This window comes from Callospermophilus lateralis, chromosome 13, assembly GCF_048772815.1.
Source record: "Callospermophilus lateralis isolate mCalLat2 chromosome 13, mCalLat2.hap1, whole genome shotgun sequence".
Classification (NCBI taxonomy): domain Eukaryota; kingdom Metazoa; phylum Chordata; class Mammalia; order Rodentia; family Sciuridae; genus Callospermophilus; species Callospermophilus lateralis.
The window spans coordinates 45,022,777-45,048,249 of record NC_135317.1 but is presented as its reverse complement, the minus strand read 5'-3'; the positions used below and the strand labels follow the sequence as shown (position 1 = coordinate 45,048,249).

Below are 25,473 nucleotides of genomic sequence, written 5' to 3'. Positions count from 1 at the left end.
GAAACACTTAGGAATATGACGAGAGAACCTACAGAATGGGAGAAAATCTTTGCTAGCTACTCTTCTGACAGAGAATTAATATTTAGACATACAAAGAAAGCAAAATTCTTAACCCCCCCAATCAAATAACCCAATTAATAAATGAGCAAATGAATTAAACAGATACTTCTCAAAAAAGAAACACAAAATGGTTGACAAATGTGTGAAAAATGTTCAACATCATTAGCAATTAGGGCAATGCAAATCGAAACAACATTTGAGATTTCGTTTCACTTAGTCAGAATGTCGGTCATCAAGAATACAAACAATAATAAATGCTGGAGAGGATGTGGAGAAAAAGGAACACTTTTACACTGTTGGCGGGACTGTAAATTAGCTTAACCAGTATGGAAATCGGTATGGAGGTTTCTAGGCATGGAATCACCATACGACCCAGCTATACCACTCCTCAGTATTTATCTTAAAGAATTAAAATTATTATACTACAGTGATACATCCATACCTAAGTTTATAGAAGCCCAGTTCACAGCAGCGAAATATGGAACCAGCCTAGGTATTCGTCAATGAATGAGTGGATAAAGAAAATGTGGTGTATATATGTATATATACACAATGGATTTTAATTTAGCCATGAAGAAAAATGGAATTACAAATATTTGCAGGAAAATGGACAGAATTGGAGACCATCATGTTAAATGAAATAAGTCAAACTCATAAGGTCCTGGATTGTATGTTTTCTCTCACATGAGGAAGCTAGAGAGAAAAAAAGGAAAAGAAAGGTGGGGTGGATCTCATGGAAATCAAAGGAAGATTAGTAGAGGAAAGGGACCAAGGGATGGGAAATGGGGAGGAGCAAAGTGCTGGGGAGTGATATTGGCCAAATGATATAATTATATTGTGTAGATACCAAACAACAAATCCCAACATTATGCAAAACTATAATAAATCGACTAAAAATGTGGAAAAAAAGAAAACAGATGACCAGAAAAGGAAAAAAAAATGGTACTTATTTCTTCTTCAAATGATGTTACTGAATGTGTCAGACATGCTTTACAATAATTCACCCTTATCAGCAGTTCTCTTTCCATGGTTTCAGTGACTCATGGTCAAATGTGGCCTTGGTACAAAAATTTTAAATGGAAATTTCTATAAATAAACAATTCATAAGTTTTAAATTTCCTGTTCTGAGCAGCACGATGAAGTCTTGCACCACTGTACTTCACACCACTCCAGACATGAACGGTCCCTTTGTCTAGCACACCCACACAGTATACACTACCTGCCCAGTGATCCCTTAGCATCTGCCTGGGTTGTCGGACTGACTGTTGTGTATCACAGTGCTTGTGTTCAAGTAACCCTTATTTACTTCGTCCATAATGGCTCCAAAGTGCAAGCATCATGACTCAGAGGGAGGAACCAGGACATAAGACAGGGAAGGGTTACTGGCACTATGTGACAATGCTCAGGTATCCCTCAGTATTTACGGGGAATTGGTTCTAGCATCTCTATCACCAGCAGATACAACATCTTCAGATGCTCAAGTCCCTTATATAAAATAGCACAACATTTGCATATAACCTATGCACATCCTCGCATGGTTAGAATCATCTCTAGAGCATTTATAAACTTATATACACAGATAGTTGTTATGCTAGATTGTTTATGGAATGACAAAGTCTGTACCTGTTTAGTACAGACAGAATCTTTTTTTAAAACTTATTTTTGATCCATGGTTGGTTGAATCCATGAATGCAGAATCCATGTATAAGGTGGGCTCACTATATATATGGTTCAGTACTATGAGTACATAAGAGCTGACAACTTAAACAGTGATTTTAAGCATCTACCAGGGGTTTTGGGAAGTGTTCCCTGTGAATAATGGAATACTGTAATACTTAAATTGATCACAAACTCTAAAAGTAACATAACTAATCAAAATATTAGCTCCTTTTAGTCTCAGGCTTGCATCAATGACTAAGCAAATGACTTTAGACATTTGCAATCAATCTGGAGCTCAGTTATTTCATGTACAAAAAAATTGAATATGAGGGGTCTTACTGGTCTTTTCTTGCTTTATCAATCAGGTGAGTTTTACTTGAACATCTAAGATTCCATTTTTTTTTTTTTTTTGCCTAAACTCTCAGGAGGAAAAGGAGGCCTTAAATGCTGTGCAGAATTCTGATCACAGAACCATGACTTTGATCTCCAGTGACTCTGATTTTCACCTCTGCAAAGACCTCGTTGATAACAGCCTCTACAACATTGCTTGTCATTCTGATGTTTCTATGGGTTTCACCAACTTTATAAAGTTCATGACAATATTACAAGTTTTAATGCTACTTGCCTGTATGAGCCACAACTTTCAGAACTACCTGAAAGATTTGGCTACCAGCATCAATAATTAAACATCTTTACCAAAGAATACTTTTCTGAAAACACTGAGAAAGGAAGTAAGGGAAGAGAGAAGGGAGAAACCAGACTTTCCTAAATACGTATTGTAGTGGTTTGTTAAACAGTTACCTTATTCTACAAGTGCCCTCTTTTTGAGAGTACTTTGAAAGTGGCTTTTTTCTTTCCTCTCTGCAGCATCTCCCTACCCCCACCCCACATCCCCTGTGTGAGAAGGGAAGCAATGAAGGAAATGAAAGGGTTCATTTAAGTGCCATATTCACATAAGGCTAATTTGTAAAAGCTCCCAGCTGAATATACTAACAGCCATCATTGGTCCACAAAACTTCAGTTGAGAAGACTAATTGAGATTCTTCAGAAGAACTCCCTTGTCTTAGCAGTTGCAGAATGTCTCATTAAGCATTCTGTGCTTTCCCCTTTCTTTGGAATACTAAGTTTGACTCTGCTGAGACTGAGTTTATAGCTTGCAAATCTCCAATAGATTCAAATGCACCATTGTTGTGAAGCTGTTGGTTTTGTTTTGCATCCCTGTTTGCTTGTCTTTTTCTTTGATCTCAAACTCAAGTTGCATTTAAGAGGACTATACCAGTTTACTAGAACACTGTTTTTAAAACAAAAGAACTACGCCCCACCTCCAACACTGTAAGGGCTAGGCTGAAGTCCCCATTGAACGCCTTCTCTAGTCAGACACTAGAGAAATATGTTCTATAAATGAAGACTATCAGAGCTGAGAGCTTAAGTTCAGAAACAAAGATGAACTCCACAAAAATCTGACTTTGTAACTATTTTCAATTCTCTATATAGATTGTAACATTAGACTTATTAAATCGTTGAGGGCATGATGCCCATTTGACTATTTTCATTACCAAAATGACATGCTATAGACAATTCTGTGTATTCTTTTAAAAAGCCTAAGGATTTAGTGAGGCCCTCAGCAACTTAGTGAGATCCTGTCTCAAAACTAAAAAAAATATGAAGGGCTGGAGATGTAGCTCAGTGGTAAAGAGCCGCTGGGTTCAATCCCCAGTATCACCACCAAAAAACAAGAAAACCTTAGATGTTTGAAGTAATGGTGGTATCATAAGAAACGATCTGTTTACATATTTAATTAGAAGCCTCTCCCATAAATTGGGAAAAATTTCTTGGTACAGTTATAGGATAGCTTTTCCTTCTTACTACTATCTTAATATCCAATATTATGGGCTTGCAAAGAAGAGTGGGCTCAAACTAATATAGTACAAAGGTCTTCAGGCATCTGTCATTACTGTTGTTGCTGAGCTGTCACTTGTATGTAAGCAATGGTATAAATATACACACATTACATACATATGTAAATGTGGGTGTGGGTGTAAATGCTTTAAACACACATATAGCCCATATTCCTTTAACCCTGAAGTTTGGCTGAATTATTCCACCTGTCTTTTTCATAAAGGAACAGATTGTTTATAGACCTGCCTCTATCTAAAACATAACATTGTTTTTCAGAATTTGCATAATTAATTTATATTTTCCAGAATAAAAAGTAAAATTCTATTGCTATTAAATTTAAATAACTATTTTTCTCCTAACTGGAAATATAAAAGTGCATTTCAATATGCTTTTTATTTCCAACTACTATTTTTATAACATTCTGAAGGAAGTCCTATTAGTAAATGAAATCCCACTGGTAATTTTATTTTTAGCTTTTAATATATTTTCTACTAAAAAAAAAATCAAGCTGTCAAGACAAAATATTACTAGATTTGTTATTACAAAAACAACTGAGAATTTTTAATTCACAAAGGATGAAAACACAAGACACTGATCTCATTGTACATATCACAATAAAATGGTTAGCTGTAGACTATTAAAACATTTAAGACTTCACATACACATACATACTCTGAAACAAGAAACAGGACATTTTAACCTTTGATATGTTCATGACCACTAAAGAGAAAGAATATCACAGATCACAGATTTGCATCTAATTGTTTTCTTGATATACAAACAAGATATAAGCCAGTCCTAAAGCACACTGTGTTGTTAACAACATCTGTAAGCAAATATAAACATTCTGACTTGGGATTTTTTTCTTCCCACCCCAAACGATCTGCCTTGTTATCCATTTAACAAGATCACAAAAACAAATACAATATTTTTATCACATGACTCGGGAGAGGTTTTTAGACAGATCATACAAAAAAAATTTTTTTTTTGTTCCCAAGGAAGGCAATCTGTAAATTGTAAATGCAATCCTAGGAAAAAGAATCTTGGTCACAAATGATCCACTTTCAAATAATGACGACGAAAAATAAAAAGCATATGTTGGGAAAGGGGACGTGCTGGTATGGTAAGGAATAGAAAGGTATGAAATGAGAAAAATATATTTGCCACAGGAAATATTGGATTCAGTTGATTTTTTTAAACATGAGGTATAGGAGTATGTCAGCAAAAGAAAAAAACAAAAAATTAAGAACCGAAATGCACATTTCCAATGGAAAAATCTCTAAACCTCTTATAGTTTTCTTTATTAGACATTTCATATACAGCAGTTAATCTAGAAAAATACATTTAAAAAAATTTTCAACAGACCATGCTCCCTGTAACAAAACCTTCCAAACCCTGTTTTATTATACAAATCAATTACATTAGTAATGTAAAAAGAAATCCTCAAATTTAGCAATGTTATTTTCCAACCAAGATTCATCTAATTTACACATGAGTTTCCACTATTCAAACTGGAGCGTTAGAATTCTGTAATAAATTTTTCTAATGTAGTCTGTACATATTAAATAACCTAAAAGGATCCTCTTGTAGTGCATTTACCATTTAGCAAGTCTTTTCAGTATTTTTCCAGTACCATTCGCATTACAGTGATCTGCCTGTAAATGTTATTAAGATCTAAAAGTGCACACAGTTATCGTTCCCAAATAATGGTCTACTTCTGGAGGAAACCTAATATTCACAGAAAAGATTACCTGTATCATGATTACAAATGTAGGGTTAGCATGTATTCTGAGACTATACAACACAATTATATACATAAGCTAAGACATTAAATCTTTAGCCTATATTTACATCAAATAATGTCTGTTTCCACAGGGTCATACCAAGAATTCAATATGGCACTAGATATAATTAGGATTGTTAGCTACAATTCACTATGGTGAGGCAGTCCAAAATACCCTGAATTGACTTATGCTAAATGAAACTCCAGTATATCACAGTGTTTTAAGCAATATTAGTGTGCTGCCAAACAAGTAACTAAGATATCCAGTAAGGATGCTGTGCAACACAGGAAAAGACAGCAAGCCTTCATGGAGGGACTATATCTGGGTTATAATTAATTTTAATATTTAGACTGCCACTGCATGCAGAAACCCTGAAAAAGAAATACACAGGTTTCAAAATGGATATACTTCATTTTGTTTTAAATGCCCAAGAATGTCTTTAAAATAACTCCCTAGTTAAGTATTATTCTACCAAGTCAAGAACTTAAGGTCATGAGAAGAAATTCTACATTATCCAGTTTGAGGGGAAAAAAATGTAGTTTTTCTTACCAAATTATCCAGTGTATTTGACTGGTTATTCTACGTTTTCATTTTTACTAAAATTCAGAGTATTAAATGCAAACAATCAAGATAAAAATGAATCAAAAATTACACACAGTTATATCACCTTGCAACAAAGCAGCAAACATGAGGGTCTAACAGGCATCTTCGCTCTACCACTTCCCTTCTGATCCCTCAAAAAAGTGCAAAATCAAAGAGTCACTGCTTGGTCCAAAAATAAAATACATTGTATATAAAGATGTGAAATTTGATGGAATCCAGCTTCTATTCCATAGGTTGTCTTCCACAGAATCAACGTCCAAAGATGGAATTTAATTCTAGAAGAATTAATTCTACAATCTGATTTTGGTACACAGTATGAACTGCTATATTACCAGTCTCTTTCTCTGGCTTTAACAAAGTGGGACCAAAAACAATTGCTATACTTTGATAGGTCATCCGGTTTTTTTCTCCATTTTCTATAACTCTAAGGGGGAAAAGAAAAGTTGTTAAAATAAAATATGAGGGGAAAATTTCAAATTGTATTACAAACCTAACACTCTGCATTTAAAAAAGAGATATAATGCTCACTTTCCTAGGTTGACACACAAACTATTTCACCAAGTAGAATTCAGTGTGAATGTCACATGAAGCTTGCTTTTGGATAACACAGCTGAAATGGATTATTATACATACTGTAACAAACTTCAAGTGTTTGTTCAAGTATGATATTTTAATTTTTCTTTTTTGTTTGCTTTTTGGGTAGTGGAGATTTAACCCAGGGGTGCTTTAACCCAGTGAACCATTATCCCATTATCCCAGCCCTTTCTAAATTCTTTTGTTGTTTTTTTAATTTTGAAACAGAGTCTCACTAAGTTGGTTAGTGCCTCACTAAATTGCTGAAGCTTTCCTCAAACTTGCAATCTTCCTGCCTCAGCCTCTCGAGTTGCTGGATTGCAGGTGTGTGTCACTGTGCCTGGAGCTTTAATTTTGAAATAGGACACAGATGTAAATATGTTATAATTCAGGCAATAATTTATCTCCCAGGTTGATGGGAAAAAACTTTCATGAGGGCAGAGAGATTAAAACTCAGTTTTATGTTATTTAAAAAAAACTCTGAGATAATTTTAGTATTCTAATGTTCTTTTTATAAGATGAACAAAATTAGTTATTAAAGGACTATGTAGTAAGCCTGAGCCATGATGGTTTTCTTTTAGGGTAATAATAATATACCTCACTTAATAATCAATCTCACCTTCATATTTATCAACTTTAAAATACCTACCATGCACAAAGCATTATATAAATGCTTTAAATGCAGTATCTACTTTAATATAGTCTTCACACCAAATCATTTTACCTATGAGGAACTACACTAAAAGAATTATCTTTTTTCCAAGTTACTAAGAAAGCTATGGCATAGGTGTAATCCAATTCTGGGTCTGACCCTGTGTGTGGCTATACCGTATCTTCTAACTGTGCAGTTCTCTTACCTTTTGAGGTGTCTAAAAAGAATTTGCATTGTATCTTGATTTGGCTTTGGCAACTGTCTGATCAGGTCCTTAACAGCAGCAACACGCTGTCTTGGTTCTTGTTCTGAAAAAGAGATAACATCTAGATATTTTGCAGCAAATTCTTATGAAACTGAAAGCAAGACCTATTTTGGAAGCTCAGATTTGGTAATACACAGTGACACCTGGTGGTCACATTTAAAATTTTTTGAGCAAAACAATAATCCATTAAAAAAAAAATCGTTTAAAATACTGTACAAACAGAATGTGGTAGCTTAATCTGTGCAAAGGATTTTCAGAATCTAGAAAGAAACTCATTTGAAATTATATACTTACTAATTGCATTAACAAAATCATTAAAATGATTAAATGTAAAAAGAGGTTCTGGTAATTCTCGAAAAAACATTTTGAGTGCTCCAGTGATGACATGAATGTCTTCCCATTTACTATCATTCAAGTCCAATTTCTCATCTAAAAAACAGTAGGAAGAAGACATTTTAAAAAATTACTTTAAACCAATTCTAAACCTTATGAGTGATGCTTTGGAATATAATATGGAATAAAATCTTTACCATGATTGACTGCAAATCTCAGCTTCTGGACCACTGCAAGGTTGCCACTCACTCTGTAGATTCCGTCAACATCCAAACCTACGGAATAATACTAATTACTTATGTTTAAAGTACTTACTTGCTGCCAGGCATAAAGGCACATGCCTGTAATTCTAACAATTCAGAAGGCTAAGGCAAGAGGATCATAGTTTGAGGACAGCCTCAGCAACTTAGGCCAGAAGCAACTTAGCAAGACCCTGTCTCAAAAAATAAAAGGGGCTGGGGATGTAGCTCAAAGGTAAAGCACCTCTGGGTTCAATCCTCAAATAAATAAAGAATTTGCCTCTTATAAAGATGCTTGCGTGTCTTTTTTTTTTTTTTTTTCCCTTTCCCCTCAGATAGGGTCTCACAATGTTGCACAGGCTGCTCTTGAACCTGTGAACTGAAGTGATCCTCCTGTTTCTGCTTCGGGAGTAGGTGGGACTACAGAATACCACCATGGTTGGCTTTAAAATTCTTATTCATTAGCATCAGCTTAAAATCAAATGGACAAATACTCTCTTCCTCTAAATGACTTTTTATAGACTCGGGCAGGGGGAGAAAGATGGTGATTCATTCTGAATTCTATTTAATAAGCAGCAATAATTCTACTTTGTTTATCATGTAGAATGTGGCTTAGCTCAAAGAAAGCATCTCTCTAAGCTTCAAATACTAACAATTTAAGATAAAATTTTGCAAATACCTGGGGATAGTTCAAAAAGTAAAGGAAGCCAAATAATTTAAAATGAACTCATTCACTTTTTTGCACATGATTATAATGTAAATGCACATACTAAAGACCACTCTTCAAAGTGTATGTCATATTTAATGCTTATAATAAAGTTAATACAAGCTAATAATGAAACCAATATTCTACAGAAACAATATGTCATTTCGTATAGTTTATTATTTTCTTTTAAAAATTTTTTTGTTTTAATTAGTTATACATGACAGTAGAATGCATTTATGCACTTTGATATACATAGATGGAATATAATTTCTCATTTTTGAGCGTACATGTTGCAGAATCATATTCATGTAGTCACAGATATACATACATACAGTAATAATGTTTGTTTCATTCTACTATCTTTCCTATCCCCACACCCCCTCTCCTCCCCTCCCGTCACTTTCTGCTACCTAATCTAAGGTAACACTATTCTTCCCTAGTGCCCCCTGCCTTAGTGTGAATTAGCATGCACACATTAGAGAAAACATTCGGCCTTTGATTTTGTGGGATTGGCTTATTTCGCTTACATTGGTATTCTCCAACTTCAACCATTTACTGGCAAATGCCCTAATTTTACTCTTCTTTAAAGCTGAGTAATATTCCATTGAGTATATATACCACATTTTCTTTATCCATTCATTTATTGAGGGACACTTAGGTTGGTTCCATAGTCTAGCTATTGAGAATTGAGCTGTTATAAACATTGATGTAGCTCCAACCAACAGCCAATCTGTCGGTTCCTCTTCTACTCTTCCTGAGAATTTTTACTTCTAGCTTCTTTCTTCTTCCCTTGTGCATATTGCATACTACACTCCCTCTGTCCTCTCATCCACCATTTGAAATTGTAAATCGTTTAACAAATATTCTGTTTGTACTATAGATAGTTACTGAACTTATCATTTTGGTTTAAGGTGAGAAAGCAGTAGACACTCTAGTGGGAGCTATTAGGTTTAAGGCTATATGTTGTGTACACTGGGTGCTGTTGATATTGGTCTCACCAGTAAAGGTGAAACGCTGGAAACCTTCAGGTTTATTCTGCCTTAGATTCATACTTTCAGATGGGAAAACACACTAACATGAAAAAACAAGAGAATAAAGTGTCCCAAACAAACCAAGATGCTTCAACAACAGAAGCCACTGATAACACAGAAGAAATGTCCAAGATTGAGTTCAGATTATATATAGTTGTTGATATTATTTTCTTTTATATATGAACAGAATCATTTAAAATTCACAAAATTAACTTTCAGGTATTCATTAAATGATAATGCTATATAACATGTTTAACAAAGCATATTAGCCAATGTGTTATATTCACTTAGTTTAAAATAAAGGCAAGTACTGTGGGGTCTCTCTCGTCATATTGACAAGAACAGTCAATGAGACAAGAACAAGACAACCAGCAAAAGCTACAAACTAAATTACACAAGTGTTTTAACTGTACAAAATGTTTCTGATCATATACAGATAAAGTTAATGTGATTATAATATCAATATACTTCGAACTCATATAAAACCAGCATAAATACTATAAATGTTAAATCAGTTTGTCTTATTTTCAGGAAATGACACAATGTCATTTAATTACTTCATAGTTGATTTAACAGTTTTTAAATGTCATCTCATTATTATAAAACAGAAGAAACAGTAAATATAATCTCTTCAGATCTTTAACACTGCCACATCATTACTTAGTTTCACAATCACAATCTTCTTCATTTTTAGCAAATGGCAACTCCAAAGAGGCTTCAAAGAATGTCATATACTTAATTAATCTCAACATATTAAACATTCAATAGATGCCTGCAGAGGTCCAAATCTGAAACAGGTGCCAGTATGTAAGTGCTTTTTAAACAAAATGCATTTCTTAACATCTTAGGACCATAAGGAACTTTTGGTTACCTGACACAAAATCATAAACATCCTAGGGATTTTGATGATGAAACAATCAGTTCATGTGCTTCATGTGAAAAAAAAAAAAAAAAAAAAGAAAGAAAGAATATCATTCTCTTACCGTGTTCTTCAACATGCTCAATACATAACTTCACAAACTTTGGCACTGTTCCATTCTCTCTCTGACACAGATTAGCAAGATTGGATCCAAACACCTGATCTGAAAGAGGTTTATTTTTAAGATGAACTCTTGATAAAATTTAGTCCAGAAGATCGCTAAACTATTCAGAGTGCAATGGAACATACCCAGTGTACCCCAAACATCACTTACCAAGACCTGGGCCTTATTTGATATAGACAGGTACCCTGCCTACTTCCTTAATTTCATTTCAAATAATGCTTCTTCACTAAATTCCATTAACAGCACAACCCATTCTTGCCTGAAAGTCTTTATATTTTCTATTCCTTTTGCATAGAACCAGTACCCCTACCCACCCACCCCACCCCCACCACCTCCTCCTACTGCTGCTTCCCTATTTATTTGGCTCCTTCTCTTTACTCCTGATCTCAAGCTAAAATATCACCCCTTTATCTAAGATAAACCAATTTCACTCACTTTCTTTTATTATGTTAATTTCACAGTATTCATCACCATTTCAAATAATCCTGTCCACCTTACATTTGAGTGTAAGTTCTCTGAGGGGAAGAACTTGTAGTTTTTAAACACCCATAGGTATCAAAGCACCCAGGCTCATGCCTCTTTTTAAAATATTCAAATATTTATTAACTATCAAAACATGCATATGCATATCCAACATGTGATTCCAAAAAATACATTTCAAAAGCTGTTTATCTTTTACCCTAAAAGCATAGAAATTCCACATTAGTGCTAAACATTGGGAAAACAAACAAAACATTTGAAGGGATGAATAACAACCATAAAGTGACAATGGTTCATATTTCTCAATGAAAAGGGCCTGATAAACAAATTAATAGCTCTTTCTATTAACTAACTTGTCAGGCTTTGTTTTTTAAAGGTGTTATGAGAATTGTTATGAGAATGGAAGACAAACAACAAAGACAAACAAAAAAACTTGTTTGTTTTCTTCCTACTTTGTTAGTGACTATTTACTCAAAATTTCTAATTTCTGGTCTTCACGTTTCAAAACCAAAGCTTTTCAATGTTACAACTTCTAAGTAGGGGCCACGCATTGCAACTGCATTGCTCCTGATACAGGGTTTCTAAAAATTTAGTTTCTCATTTGTGTCTGTTCAATGTTTTAAGGTAAACTTTACAAGTATGTTTGAAAAATCAACTTTATGGGGCTGGAATTGTGGCTTAGTGGTAGAGCGCTCGCCTAGGATGGTTGGGACCCGGGTTCGATTCTCAGCACCACATAAAAATAAAGGCATTGTGTTGTGTCCATCTACATAAAAGAAAAAAAGATTTATTCTCTCTTTTAAAAAAAAAATCAACTTTAATTACTCATATATTTTTTAATCGTTGTACTTGAAAACTAAAAGAATGAAAACATTTTTCCTGCTTGGAAATTTTAGTTTTTAATTTGAAATGTCTCATTTCTGAAATTTTTTTTTTTTCATTTTGGTACTGGGGATTGAACCCAGGGGTGCTTAACCACTGAGTCACACCCCCAGCTCCTTTTTTATATTTTATAGAGACAGGATCCCAATGAGTTGCTGAGACAGCTTTGAACTTGTGACCCTCCTGCCTCAGTCTCCAGAGCTTCTGGGATTACAGGCGGTGACACCATGCATGGCTCACTTCTGATTTTGACCAACATTCATTATTATAAATACTACTTTCCATACCTACCTTTAATATAACCTTTTTCACGAACAGCTTGCAAAGTGGGGCGTCGTGTAAGAAACTTCTTTAAGTTCTTCTTGGTTTTTTTCTGTTCTGAAGAATCTATGCTAGATACTTTCATGGCTTAAGACAAACAGATATTAAACATTTCATAAGATAACAAACTTCCGAAAATCTTTCCACAGAGCATTCAAAACATAACTTGACATATCAAAAACACAATACAAATTCAATTATTCTATCTCTTACATAGTTTAAGTAATGTGAAAAATCAAATTAACACAGACGCAATTTTAAGAAAAACTTCTCCTTTTTATCACTAAAAATTGATCTCAATGAAAAGGGCCTGATATATATAGGTGCTATAACATCTCTGTTATTCTAATTTATACTTGTTAATTCATAAATGATTCTACTGATCTTTTTTGACTCACTAATAGGTTTGGAAGATGAAATATCTACACACACAAATCCATAAAATATAAGACAAACAAAAATTAGGAATCTGGATAATATCAATATTCATACTTTAAGCTAACTCTCATCATGATTATTTGCACTCAAAGAACAAGAGTACCCAGAAAATGATCTCCATTACCTTGGTGCTAATGTATCAGTTAGGACAACAAAAATTTGAAAGTAGGAACATTTGAAGAAAGCTCCCTTTGATTTTCATGAGACACCTCCTCCCCGCCCCCATCCCCACCTTCCTTTCCCCTTTTCCTCTCTAGCTTCTATATATACTACCCTTGACCTTTTGGGTTTGGTTTATTTCACTTACTTAACATAATATTCTCAGGTTCCATCCATTTTTCCTGCAAATGACATGATTTCATTCTTCTTTACAGCTTCTTTATACAAAACACCATTGTGCATATGCATATATATGTCACATTTTCTTTACCCCTTCATCTGCTGATGGACACCTACGCTGGTTCCATAGTTTGGCTAGTGTGAACTGTGCTGCTATAAGCATGGGTATGCACTGTAGTATGATGATCTTAATTCTTTAGGATAAATGCTGAGGAGAGGTACAGGTGGGGGTTATATGGTTACTCCATTCCTAGTCTTTTGAAGAATCTCCATACTGATTTCCATAGTGGTCATGCCAATTTACAATCCCACAAATAGAATAACAGTGTTCTCTTTTCTCCATATCCTCTCCAGCATTTATTATTGTTTGTGTTTTTGATGACTGTCATTCTGGCCTGTGTTGAGATGAAATCTCCATGTAGTTTTGATTTTTAATGACCTATTTAATAACATACAAGGGTCAGCATTAGAAAGTGCTTTTCTTAAAATTCTGGCTCAAGTTTTGTTCTTTCTGTATGATATGGAGAAATGCGTGTGTGCACCTGTGCACAAGCACAGACATAACCTAATCCAGAGATGGCTTCCTGTGTCTAGTGGGAATGGAATTATGGCACATATCCCATGACTTTGAATTTCCTAAAGTAGAAGATTCTATATGGAATCTTTAAGAATATATATGTATTTTAAACATGAATGCAGTATCTTTATTTTGTTTATTTACTTTTATGTGGTACTAAGGATCAAACCCAGTGCCTCACACATGGGAGGTAAGCGCTTTACTGCTGAGCCACACCCTAGCCACCAAATAACTATATATTTTTAAGTCAGTAAAGTTCAGTTTCCTAGAAGATTCAACAGAAGTGTACTATAATAAAGTATAACAATATCTTAAATTAATATGATACCATTGAGAGACATACACCGGAAATGAATGATTTAATAATAAGAAAAAGCACGCAACATTGGAGCTGCCACTACTTAATCTTGAAATGTTTTCCAATATTAGAGGTTGCACTCAACATTATATAGACATTTATTTAAATAGAACAAGTTCACTCAAACCATTAACAAAATAAGAAAAAAAAAAAAACTTACAACGAAGTTTTTTAAGATCCTTCTGGTCTTTTTCTTTATCCTGCTTTTCTATTCCTGGTGAATCTGGTACCTCCTCTTCAATTCCTTCATCAGTTTCTACCGCCTATTGGTTAGATGTTTTCCAAACACTTATTACCTCTGATATGACTTTAGTGTAATAACAAAATTCTCAGAATGACAAGTAATTGACTTTACTAGTGATTTCAGGAAACCAATTAGTACAGTATGAATAACTTAAGATAGATATTTGATAAATCCTTAAAAGTATCTCCCCCACCCCCACTGTGGCATTAATTTTGATTTCCAAAAGAAAGGGCGGGGGGACACCAAGAAAATGTTGCTGATAACTCACAGGATAAATAGGTATATACTAAAGATGAGACTATTTGCATATGAATGGCACTAACAGCAGTTAGGAGGAGGACAGGCTACAATATATGGTGATAAAATATAATGCAGCTATATTCTCTTGACAACAGGTAAGACTTACATTCACCGATATGACAACCTTATTATCTAAAACAGTATGAGGCCATAGTATTGTAGCAATGTAAGACTTATACTAACAAACACATAGATGTTAGGTAATGAAAGAAAATATAGAACTCATCTACAGCCTAACTAAGGTAACTTTTACGGTTAAAAAACCAGACTAAATTATCAAAGCTAAAAACTTTCTTTTGCCTCCCATATTGAGGTTTTACTCCATTGATGTTTACTTTTGTGCACAGTGTAAGAAAGGGTTCCTGCTTCTTAGATATCCATTTGTATCAGCACATTTATTGAAGAGCTTATTCTTTCTCACTGTTCTTCAGTGCTGGATCTGGCGGGAAGTGTCCATAGGTATGTGGGTCTGTGTCTAGGCTCTTTATTCTTTTTCATAGGTCTGTTTGTCTATCCCTGCCTGAATATGATTCTCTGTTAGTTAATCTAACTCAATAAAATCTTGATATATGATACAGTGAGTCCTTTTACTTTTTTTCAATAGTGTCTTGGATGTTTCTTAGACCTTTGCATCTTTATGTAAATTTGAGAACAATTTTGTCAAGACCTACCAGAGAAACAATTGGGATTTTGAATAAGATTCAAATATTTAAAAATCTATGAATAAATAAATCATTTGAAAAAAAGTTATATGTTGACGTGACTGAATCTTTTAGTTTATGAACTTGATATATTTTTCATTTAATTAGGGTTTTCATCAATGTCTCTCAGTGATAATTCTTCCTGCAAGTTCTTCTACATCTCTTGCTACATGTAGTTATCAATATCTTTTGACACTTTGTGGGAACAGTATGTATTTTTAAATATTACAGTAAAAAATATTCCTTTCTCTTTACTTGGTGCATTTCCTGATCCTGCAGGCCTCAATGAAGAAATAAACAAAACACCAAGGGCTACAAGGCCTGCAAGGCCTTGCCTACTACACTAGGTTGGCCCCTAATTACATTTTTTAAATATCTTGTATACTCTTACTAACACAATATTTATCACATTTTATTATATTAACTTCAGTTACCTGTCTTTAGTATTCTTATCTTTGACAGTAACCCCCACAGAGAAAGGTATGGTATCTGCCTGTATGCTGGTATATTCCCAGTACACAAGGCACTCATGTATTTGTTAAATGAATGCATGCACATGCTTTCAAGGAACAGTGAACAGATTACTATGATTACAGCTGAAAATTCACATTGTGTCATGTAGAAGGCACAACTGAACAGACAAGACTGAGCTTATACTGGTGAATTTTAACGGGACTCACAGATTTCTGACCAGTAGAAGATTATAAAAATGACACCAGACAGTTTCATTTGTTATATGGCACTAAGAATAAAAGATGAGATTAAATGTAAAAATTATTTATAAGGCTATTCTTTTTGTGGTATAAAGATATTAAGACCTGTTTGTCCATGGTTTCAGGAATAAATGGAAAGGAAGGGTCAGGATTCAGAAATATCATATAATATTACAAATTGCAAAGGAAGTATTTACATCTAGCTTCATGACTAAAGTGCTAGAAGAGGTAAAAGTTCTCTTCTACTTTCCATAAATATAACTTTTCATTTATGTCACTAAAAATGATCCTTCATGAGGAATTATGTCTCCATTTGGTGCAAGGTAAGAATAATTTGAAGATGTACAGCTCCTTTTTTTTCTTACCTAGCATATAGCTTCAAGAGTACAAATTTGAGATTTTTTTTGGTTATTATAAAAATAAGAAAACCTGAGAGTACTGAACATCTTCAGAAGGGAAAGGGCTGAAAAATGAAAGAGGTGTTACTAGAAAAAAAGAGCTAATAAAGAAACAACAATTTTCACAATTTTGTCTTGGATCTCTTTCCATCAAAATTTCCAATTTGTGCAGTCATTGAATAAATACTAGTACTAGGTACTATTTGTCTCTTCTTAAACCATTTCTTTCTGGACCAATGCCCAACATAAACATTATTTCAAATACACTGGCAGCAAACAGTATATAAATGACAATTTTAAATCATTGACATCACCAGTACCTGAGATTGCTAAAGTGACCATTGTCTTTCCCACCTCTGTCAAAATAAACAAAGTGTTTTTTCATATATAAACTAGAATCTGGATATACAATAAGCAATTGTAAAACCAAAAGAAAAACAGTTCTGCAATAAAAATTTTACATAAGTCAATCACATACCTGATTACTGATAGTATTACTAAGAACTTTAAACCAATCATTAATAACAGCATCATTATCAGACTGAATTAGCAATTCTGTTCCTTGACGAGTTTTCAGCTTTAGAGAAAAGTGGGGGGAGAAAATTATGGTCAGTGCTTTCAACAAATTAAATAAATTCATTTAATTCAAAGTTCACAAAACCACCAGTACATCAGTGATGAAAGATAAAAGTACTGGAAAAGACTTGTAATATACAGTCTAAGTCCCAGTAAGTTATTTAAGTGAAGCTGAGTTTTGCACCACTCCCCCCCCCTTAGATTATGCTACAAATTGACTGAACTATGTGCTTTAACTAGTCATAATGAATGATTATTTCCTCAAATAAGTCAAAAGCAGAATGTCCAATTATTATGGGTGAAATATGATTTATACTAAGAAAAAATATTACCTCAAATACATTCTTTTTGCTGGATTTATCCTTTGATGCCATCTCAATGGTTGCCCCTCTGAGATCCACTGTGAACTCTGGTTTGGACTGATTACTCCCAAACTTCATTTTAGAAAAAAAGGAAAAACCTTTATGTGATACTTTTGCATATGTGTGTATTCAAAAAGAATTAAGAGCAACTTTATTATTAATAAATCAAATAGAAGATTATCATGAATTCTTCTCTTTCTGTATTATAAAATAACAATTCCTGCTTTGAAAAATGTCTAGAAGTATGAACTGGCTCAATTTCCATAATAAAAATGTATAAAATAAATAAATAAATAGATACATAGATAAATAAAATAAAGCCAAACTGAAATCTTTTCTTAATTCATTATAGTGGTAAAATAATATTATGTTGGTGAGGCTATAAACTAATATACACTTATATGCTAGTGTGATATCAATTGTAACAGCTTCTAAAGAAGAATAATAGATAATACTATTATTTTTAAAATGACAAATAACTATTTAGTGGCTCAGCAGTTCAGAATTTATCCTAGACTATATATGGTTATGTAAAATAACATGTTGAAAAAGGCAAAGAAATATTCTTATACATGTACAAGTAATACCAGGCAGTTATCAAGTGCATTTTCACCTAATAAAAATTTTGATTCTAATTTTTTGCTTTCAAGAGTTATTTCCTTATTGACTATTTATGCTGTCAAAAACTAACAATATTTTATGAAAACAGAAAATCCTAAGCTCCACTTTCTTTTATTCAGTTTTCTGTCAGAAATTATAAACTAAAGCCAGAAGCAATTTAATGAAAACTGTGAAAAGAATGGGAAGATAGCTAACGTGTGTCTGAAAAGAAAAAGAGCTCAGCTATTTATTATATTTTGCTAACTAGATAAGGAAAAGATTAGCAAATAGAAAATGTGTTTTATACTTATTCTGTATCTTGCCATTGTTAACTTACAATTTTGTTTGGTCTGCTAATTAAGAATAGAAAATAGCATTCCTGTAATACTGAAAGGTTGGATGTTTTATTCTAATGGCTATTTAATGATAATTTAAAGGTCATGAAGAGTTACTGCAAATATTTCCTATATTTGATATAAGAAATTTCATTTGCTAAAATGTTTCCAAGTCAAATCATAATTGTCATTGGAATTAGATTTGACCCACCAACCTTGTAATAACTTAATTCACTATTTGAAATACCATTAACTATTTAGTGGCTCCACATTTAAGAATAGGTAAGGCTTCAACTGTTCCCTTTTACTTCTTTTCAGCTAGTAGTATGGACTTAAATAATGTATTTGTTCTAATAAAACGTAACAAAATTCAGAATTTAAATGAAATTATTAGTGGAACCATGATAAAATCAAAATTTCAACTGTTTTCTACAAAGACATTGCTTTCAAAATCATTTGAAAAATATTTAGAGGCTGAGTATATAACTCAGTAGGCAGAGTGCCTGCCTTGCATGTGAGAGGCCTATGTTTAATCCTCAGTTTTGTGAAATAACAAAAAGAATTTAACCATGAAGTCATGTAATGAGCACAGAGAACTTCCTAAATAGAAATGACACATCTCAAAAGTTATGAGAATTTTGAAAATACACTTAAAAATGGCAAAATCAATTATTTATTGTCATCATATGCTTTGCAGATGTTCAGCTATAACCTACAGTACAAATAAGCAACCCACTAAACATAAACACAATGACAGGACATGGAATGCCAGAAAAATGTGACTGATATGGTTGGCAACATGTTTTGTTTATTATTCTTTTCCAGAATTTAGTCCCATTTTACTATAAGCACCTCCCCACCTATGTACTCATGGCCAAAAAAAAAAAAAAGAAAGAAGGCGGGGGGAGAATTATTGTGGCAAGGGGTATGCAACAAGAACACATACAGTGACAGCTGAAACAGGATCTGACTTTACATATGCAACAGCAGGCCGACGCTTGACAGAGTTTTTCCAAGAAGAAAGCAGCGAAAACAAGAACTCAGAGACTGAGCCCTGTTGGCAGAATGACTTGATGGGGAAAGGGAAGAAAATGATGTCATAACAGTGCACAATGGCAAATGGCACACAAGAGAAAAAAGCATAATGGAATCAGAGGGGACAAGAACACAATTCTATAAGCAGACACAGCACGAGCCAAGCTAAAACTTACAAATATTTTTGCAGAAGCACTAGAATTTATCTCAAAGTATTTTCTGACTTTGTTATTGCACAAATTCATGCTTTATAGGATTTATCTTCAACAGGCATGTGTTAGCCTATCTTCACAACAGAATACTTGAGGGGTAACAGAAAGGACTCATATCTGGTCCACCTACCATCTTGCTCAGCAGCCTGCTCAGAAACCCCTGAGCTTCTCCTAGTGACAGGATGAGCAACTTCCCTTGGTCCCCTTCCAAATCATCTCTTGGGAGTGAGTAAGTAGTCTTACTATCTAGCCTGCCTAATCCTTCCTCTAGGTCAGAGGTGATTTTGTCCTTTGGGTGACATGTGGCAATGTCAGGAGATAGTTTCAGTTCTCACAAGTAAAAGTGAGGCTGCTAGGCATCTATTAAATATCCTATAATACAAAGGACTGCCCCTCAATAACAAAGAATTACCTGGCCCCAAAAGGGAACTATTTTTAGAAATTTGAAAGCGTGTATAAATGAATGTTTGAGTGACTACTGATATTTGTGGGATGATTTTTAATTCTTAAGAGATATAATGAGCCATAACTGAAAGGGAGAATATATTCTGTGTTATAACTATTTACTTGCCAATTTTCCCCACTGCAATATAAGCACTGAAGACAGAAAACATGTTATTTATTAATAAACCCCCAAGTTTAATACAGCACTGAAGACTTTTACGCTTGCTGTCTGGAAAAAAACAAACAAACAAACAAAAAAAACACCACATACCTACATTTCTGACGTGAAATGACATGAGAAAAAACACACCTATAAACTTATGTTACTGATAAAATGACCAGGGGTGTAACTTCATATTTTTCAGAAAACTATTCCAAAGGAGAAGGAAAAGTTCTTGGGTAATATAGCATCTGAATAAAATTTATCTTATAAAATAGAACTGGAGGGAAGAGATGGTGTGTTTCATTTACTCAATTCTAACTATCCATTCTCTGAAAAAAAGCATTAAGTTTTAAACATAGAATTTTGAACAATGTGGCTGATTTTACTCAGCATTTCATCATTGAACATGTGTCCCAGAGTGAGCAGAAGATTTGAACCTGCTATTTCTTGAAGTGGATCTCCTAGGCTTGCTTTTTTTTTCGGGGGGTGATGTTACTAGGGATTGAACCCAGGGGCACTTAACCACTAAGCCACATCCCCAGCCCTTTTTATATTTTTTTTTATTGGTTATTCAAAACATTACAAAGATTGTTTAGAGACAGGGTCTCACTAAATTGCTTATGGCTTTGCTCAGTTGCTGAGGCTGGCTTTGAACTTGTGATCCTACTGCCTCAGCCTCCTGAACTGCCGGGATTACAGGAGTGTGCCACCAATGCCTGACTACACTCATATAGTTTTTATTCAAATAATATTACTTGGCTTTTATAGAACATTTAGTTTTCATTCCCTTGATATGTGAGAATGGGTAAAGCAAGGCAGTCTGAGTTTTAAAAATGAGCCATAAAAATAAAGAATTGACTATAGAACCAAGTGTTTTATCATATCCTAAGTCTGTTTTGTCTTTATTGAGATTATAAAAAATAGTGTAGCTGTGTTTTATTTAATTATGTCTACCTGAAATTATATTTTAAATAATATAACAATATTAATAAAATTTCACAAAGTATTCTACAATTTCAAAATTGTGTACCTTAGTGAATTTTAAACCTTGTTTCACTATTGCCACATGGTAACACAGTAACACAACTTTAGAAGATAGATCTTGCAACTTAATCAGCATTAATGCTGTTTAGGAGTTCCGAATTCTGTAAGGAGTTCTAGAATGAAAACTTTAAATATTTTATTTATGCAAGTGTTCTGAATAAATGATTATGTGCTAGATATTAACTTTGCATTTTATATTTAAAAAGAAGTTTTCATTCTTTAAATCACAACAAACCTGCCTATCTAAAATGGTAGGCCTCATTTACCACACTGCTCTATCTACACACCATAACTTGCTTTATCTTACACACCATAACTTTCAATCTTTAAATATTAGTAATTATCAAATAAGTGATAATTACACAGTTTCAGGTATTTTGTTTTTACTTATTACTCTCTAACTCTTCATTCTTTTTCTTTCATCCATTTTCTCCACTCAATTTCAAATAAAATTTGAGCCACAGGTAAGAAGAAATAATTACACATTCCTCTAGAAATGCATTAACAAACAAAAAAGCACCATATGATTTACCTCAGAAGAAAAAGGAAAAAAGATATAATTATTCATCACTTTAAGATAAATCAAACCAAAATTTCAATCTTTTAATATGGAAGTATTAATATAGTTCATTTCTACTGTACTGGCCAAATAGGGAGTTAGTAAAGCAAAACAGAAGAAATATTCTAGAATATTCACACTCATGATCAATGTGTATTTTTAGGTTGCCATGTCAGAGTAGCTGAGAACTACATGCTCTATGGCATTCATGGTTCAGAACAATGCTACATGGTTGCATTAAAAATGCAAGTGAATTTTACAAATGGATTTCTCTTTTATCACCTTCTGATCCATTGGTCATGTGTCAATTTTAAACAGTAATTATATGAAAAGTTGGTAAGGTAGGATATGAACCAGACCAATATATTTAGAATACTTTCATTTCAAATTTTATTTCAACACTTGAAACTCAATTACTGAAAATTTTTAGAAATATCCAGAGCATGGACTCTGGAGACAAAATAGCAAAGTTCTAAACCCAAATCTGCCCACAGTAGTTTAAAACCTTAAGCAAGTTACTATCTTTTGATACCTCATTTTCTCTTCTATGGAGGGACGTGAGAAAAACAAAACAAAACAAAAACAAAAACAGAGCTGTCCCAGAGTTAAGAGGATAAAATACACAAAATCTTTTCAGGACAACAGCTGATACACATTGAGCATTCAAAAAATTTTTGCAATTATATGTCACAAATTATTGTTTTTAGTATTTGTATTAACAATGAGCTGAGTAATAACAATAGTAAACACTCAAATATACAAAAAAAGTCAAATCCCAAAAGTAAAGGTGACATTTCTTTTTCTTCTAAAAGCTAGCTGACTTTATACAGACACTAACACCCACGTCAATGACTGATGTACAAGGGTCAGGTCACAACAGAAAGTGGGACTTGCCACATTACTGCTTATTTTCTGACTAAACATCTGAAGTAGAGACATAAACACAGAAAAGTTTAACAATCTTACAAAGGAATCAAAAAAATCTTTGTTCTATCAAGACCATCTTTCTGCTGGATAAATGGATAAAGATAATGGATAAAACTGAATCCATTGATTTAAATAATACAACTAATTAGACTTTTCTAATTAGTCCTCTTCTTTCTCTTTCAAGTCAAAAATGCAACTTCTAGAAAACTTCATTTAGTTTTATATGCATCTACTCTAACTAGAAGAACTTTGGAAGTAACTTACTGAAATTCAGGCGTAACACTATTCACACAAATTTAGAGAGAAAAACTTACCCAACTTGTGCTACTTCCTTGAGTTTTGGTAAAAAGTAAAGATGAACCCTGCAATACTGCCCAAGAAGACAACCAGTTCTTTCTGCAATTACAAAAATGATCAATTAAAGCACCAATGTCTGGTTCTTCTAAACAAATTCATTATTGACATTCTAATAGTGAGGATATAATGCTAACAGAATTTACAGTCATTTATGGTCTCAACCTGATCACAAAGGCCTCTAAACAAATGAATTTGATCAGAAATTTAAATCGTCAAAATAACTATGACCAAAATATCTAATTCACAGCACAGTGTGTTCAAGGACATTACTTTTTTTTAAGTCACAAACTTAGAACATCATACCTGATAAGAACTTTTTAAATATAATTAAAAATCAGACATGTTTAGTATCTCATTCACCTAATTCTTTACAGATACAGACTATTTTTATATTTCTTGGTTATCTCTCTTTTCCTAAAGGGGCAGTAGATACTAGTTCATTATAAACACAATAAATTATGCCTTGATTAGTCACTGAAATTTTATTTTTGAGATTTTTAAAATATCCTAAACTACAAAGATAACACAGGTATGCAAAAACTCTCAATATAGACATTGTATAAAGGAAAAGACTTCTGTTTCTTCAATACACATTTCAAAGGTAACCAACATTAAGAGTTTGGTATATATGAAGCTTTTCTAGAAATAGACCCATATCTAGTACTCAAGTAAGACTCATACTGAATAGGCTATTACCATTGTTCTTATCTTGAACTTTAAAGCTGATTAATATTATTTTACCACTCAACTTCCACCTTCAATATCTTTAATTCTGTATTAGAGATTTTTACTTAAATGTCTCACCCACTGGAGTTGTAAACAGTGTTTCACTTATTTTATCTATTGTAAACCTAGCAAACTACTTTTCAAACACCATGTATGTTTGTAAATAGAAAAATAATTTAAAATTAGCTTATAAGGAAATTCAGTTGCTGGAAGGGTAAAATAAATGTTGAAATTCATCAACATTAAGAATTTATTAGGGCTTCCTTATAGAGAAACATGGTCAGTTTTGTAAAAACTTCATATGCACTCAAAAGGGTTTATTTTCCATTTTCAGAATGTAGAATTTAATACTGTCAATTAGACCTACTTCATTATTTTACTACTTTTTGTATCTATTTGAACATCATTGGTTAAGAGGAGTGAAATAAAAATTAATTACTACTCTATTTTTCCATTATTTTCCATAGATTGTGCTTATGATTGTTGATGCTACTTTAGTTGGTAAATGATTATTCCTTATGATTAGATCTTGATTGTCAATCTAGTATAATGCTCTTTCATTTTAAAGTGCTCACCTCTGTGATGTTTTATGCTTTTCTTTCTAGACTTTAGAACTTTGTCTGCAATTAAGATTCCTATTCCTCCTTTACTTTCTATACCTTGACATGTCCTTATTGTTTTTTTTTTGTTTTAACTTTTCTGAATAGTTTTAGGTGTTTCTTTTATATATACTATTGAATTGGGGTTTTCTTTATGTTTCAATCTGAGTATTTTTTCATTTTGACAGATTAGTATTATTCATTTGCACTTAATGATATTGACATAATAGATCTATTTGGTGCTTACTAAGGCACAATTTTGTTACATTCTTATTTTATAATATGTGGAAATCTTGAGATATTAAAATGACTTATTTTTATTTGTAAATTTATTTTACAGTCTTAGGATATCATCTACTGGCATGCTACTATGAAAAATGCTTCAATTACTGTATTTCCACTTCATGAAGTGAGCCTGTAACCTCAAATAGAACAAATCCTAGTATTTGTTGATAATAAAAACTTAAAAAACTTTCAACAACATGGATGAATCCCAAAACCATGAGGCTAAGTGAAATAAACAAGTTCCAAAACATACAAAGATGGCATGTATCTACTCATATGAAGTATCTAAAATATTCAAAATCATAGAAACGGTAGAAAAGTGCTCACCAAGGAATGAAGAAGAGGGTAAAAGGGTTAGAATTTAGTGGGAAGAGAATCAATGCTATTAAGATGAAAAAGTCCTAGAGATCCATTACAGAATCGCATGCACTACTATACACTTAAATGGTTAAGGTGGCAAACATAACATTATGTGGGATTTTTTTTTCTTTCTTTCTTTCTTTTTTTTACACACACACACACACCCACACACACACTCCCACACCCACACCCACACCAATTAAACTTTAAATAGGATTTTGGAGAACACGGCATATCTGCAATTATAAGTTTGATAATTTCCCAAAATGTAATGGCTTTTGTGATTCTTTG

General features: G+C 33.1%; 1 protein-coding gene across 4 annotated transcripts in view; it reads right to left on the bottom strand.

Annotated features, from left to right (window-relative positions):
• Positions 1-4,879: 4,879 nt before the first annotated feature.
• The window catches only part of Arhgap12 (Rho GTPase activating protein 12), a 113,839-nt gene continuing 93,245 nt past the window's right edge, over positions 4,880-25,473 (bottom strand). For all 4 annotated transcript variants that reach the window (XM_076831528.1, XM_076831529.1, XM_076831530.1 and 1 more), the window contains 10 exons: positions 23,170-23,251; positions 17,507-17,608; positions 17,077-17,175; positions 14,403-14,505; positions 12,501-12,617; positions 10,788-10,886; positions 8,026-8,103; positions 7,790-7,924; positions 7,436-7,538; positions 4,880-6,429 (listed from right to left, as the gene is read on the bottom strand). In XM_076831528.1, the coding sequence (XP_076687643.1) occupies positions 6,255-6,429; positions 7,436-7,538; positions 7,790-7,924; positions 8,026-8,103; positions 10,788-10,886; positions 12,501-12,617; positions 14,403-14,505; positions 17,077-17,175; positions 17,507-17,608; positions 23,170-23,251 (1,093 nt within the window). In that variant the 3' untranslated portion in view covers positions 4,880-6,254. The remainder of the gene's footprint in view (positions 6,430-7,435; positions 7,539-7,789; positions 7,925-8,025; positions 8,104-10,787; positions 10,887-12,500; positions 12,618-14,402; positions 14,506-17,076; positions 17,176-17,506; positions 17,609-23,169; positions 23,252-25,473) is intronic.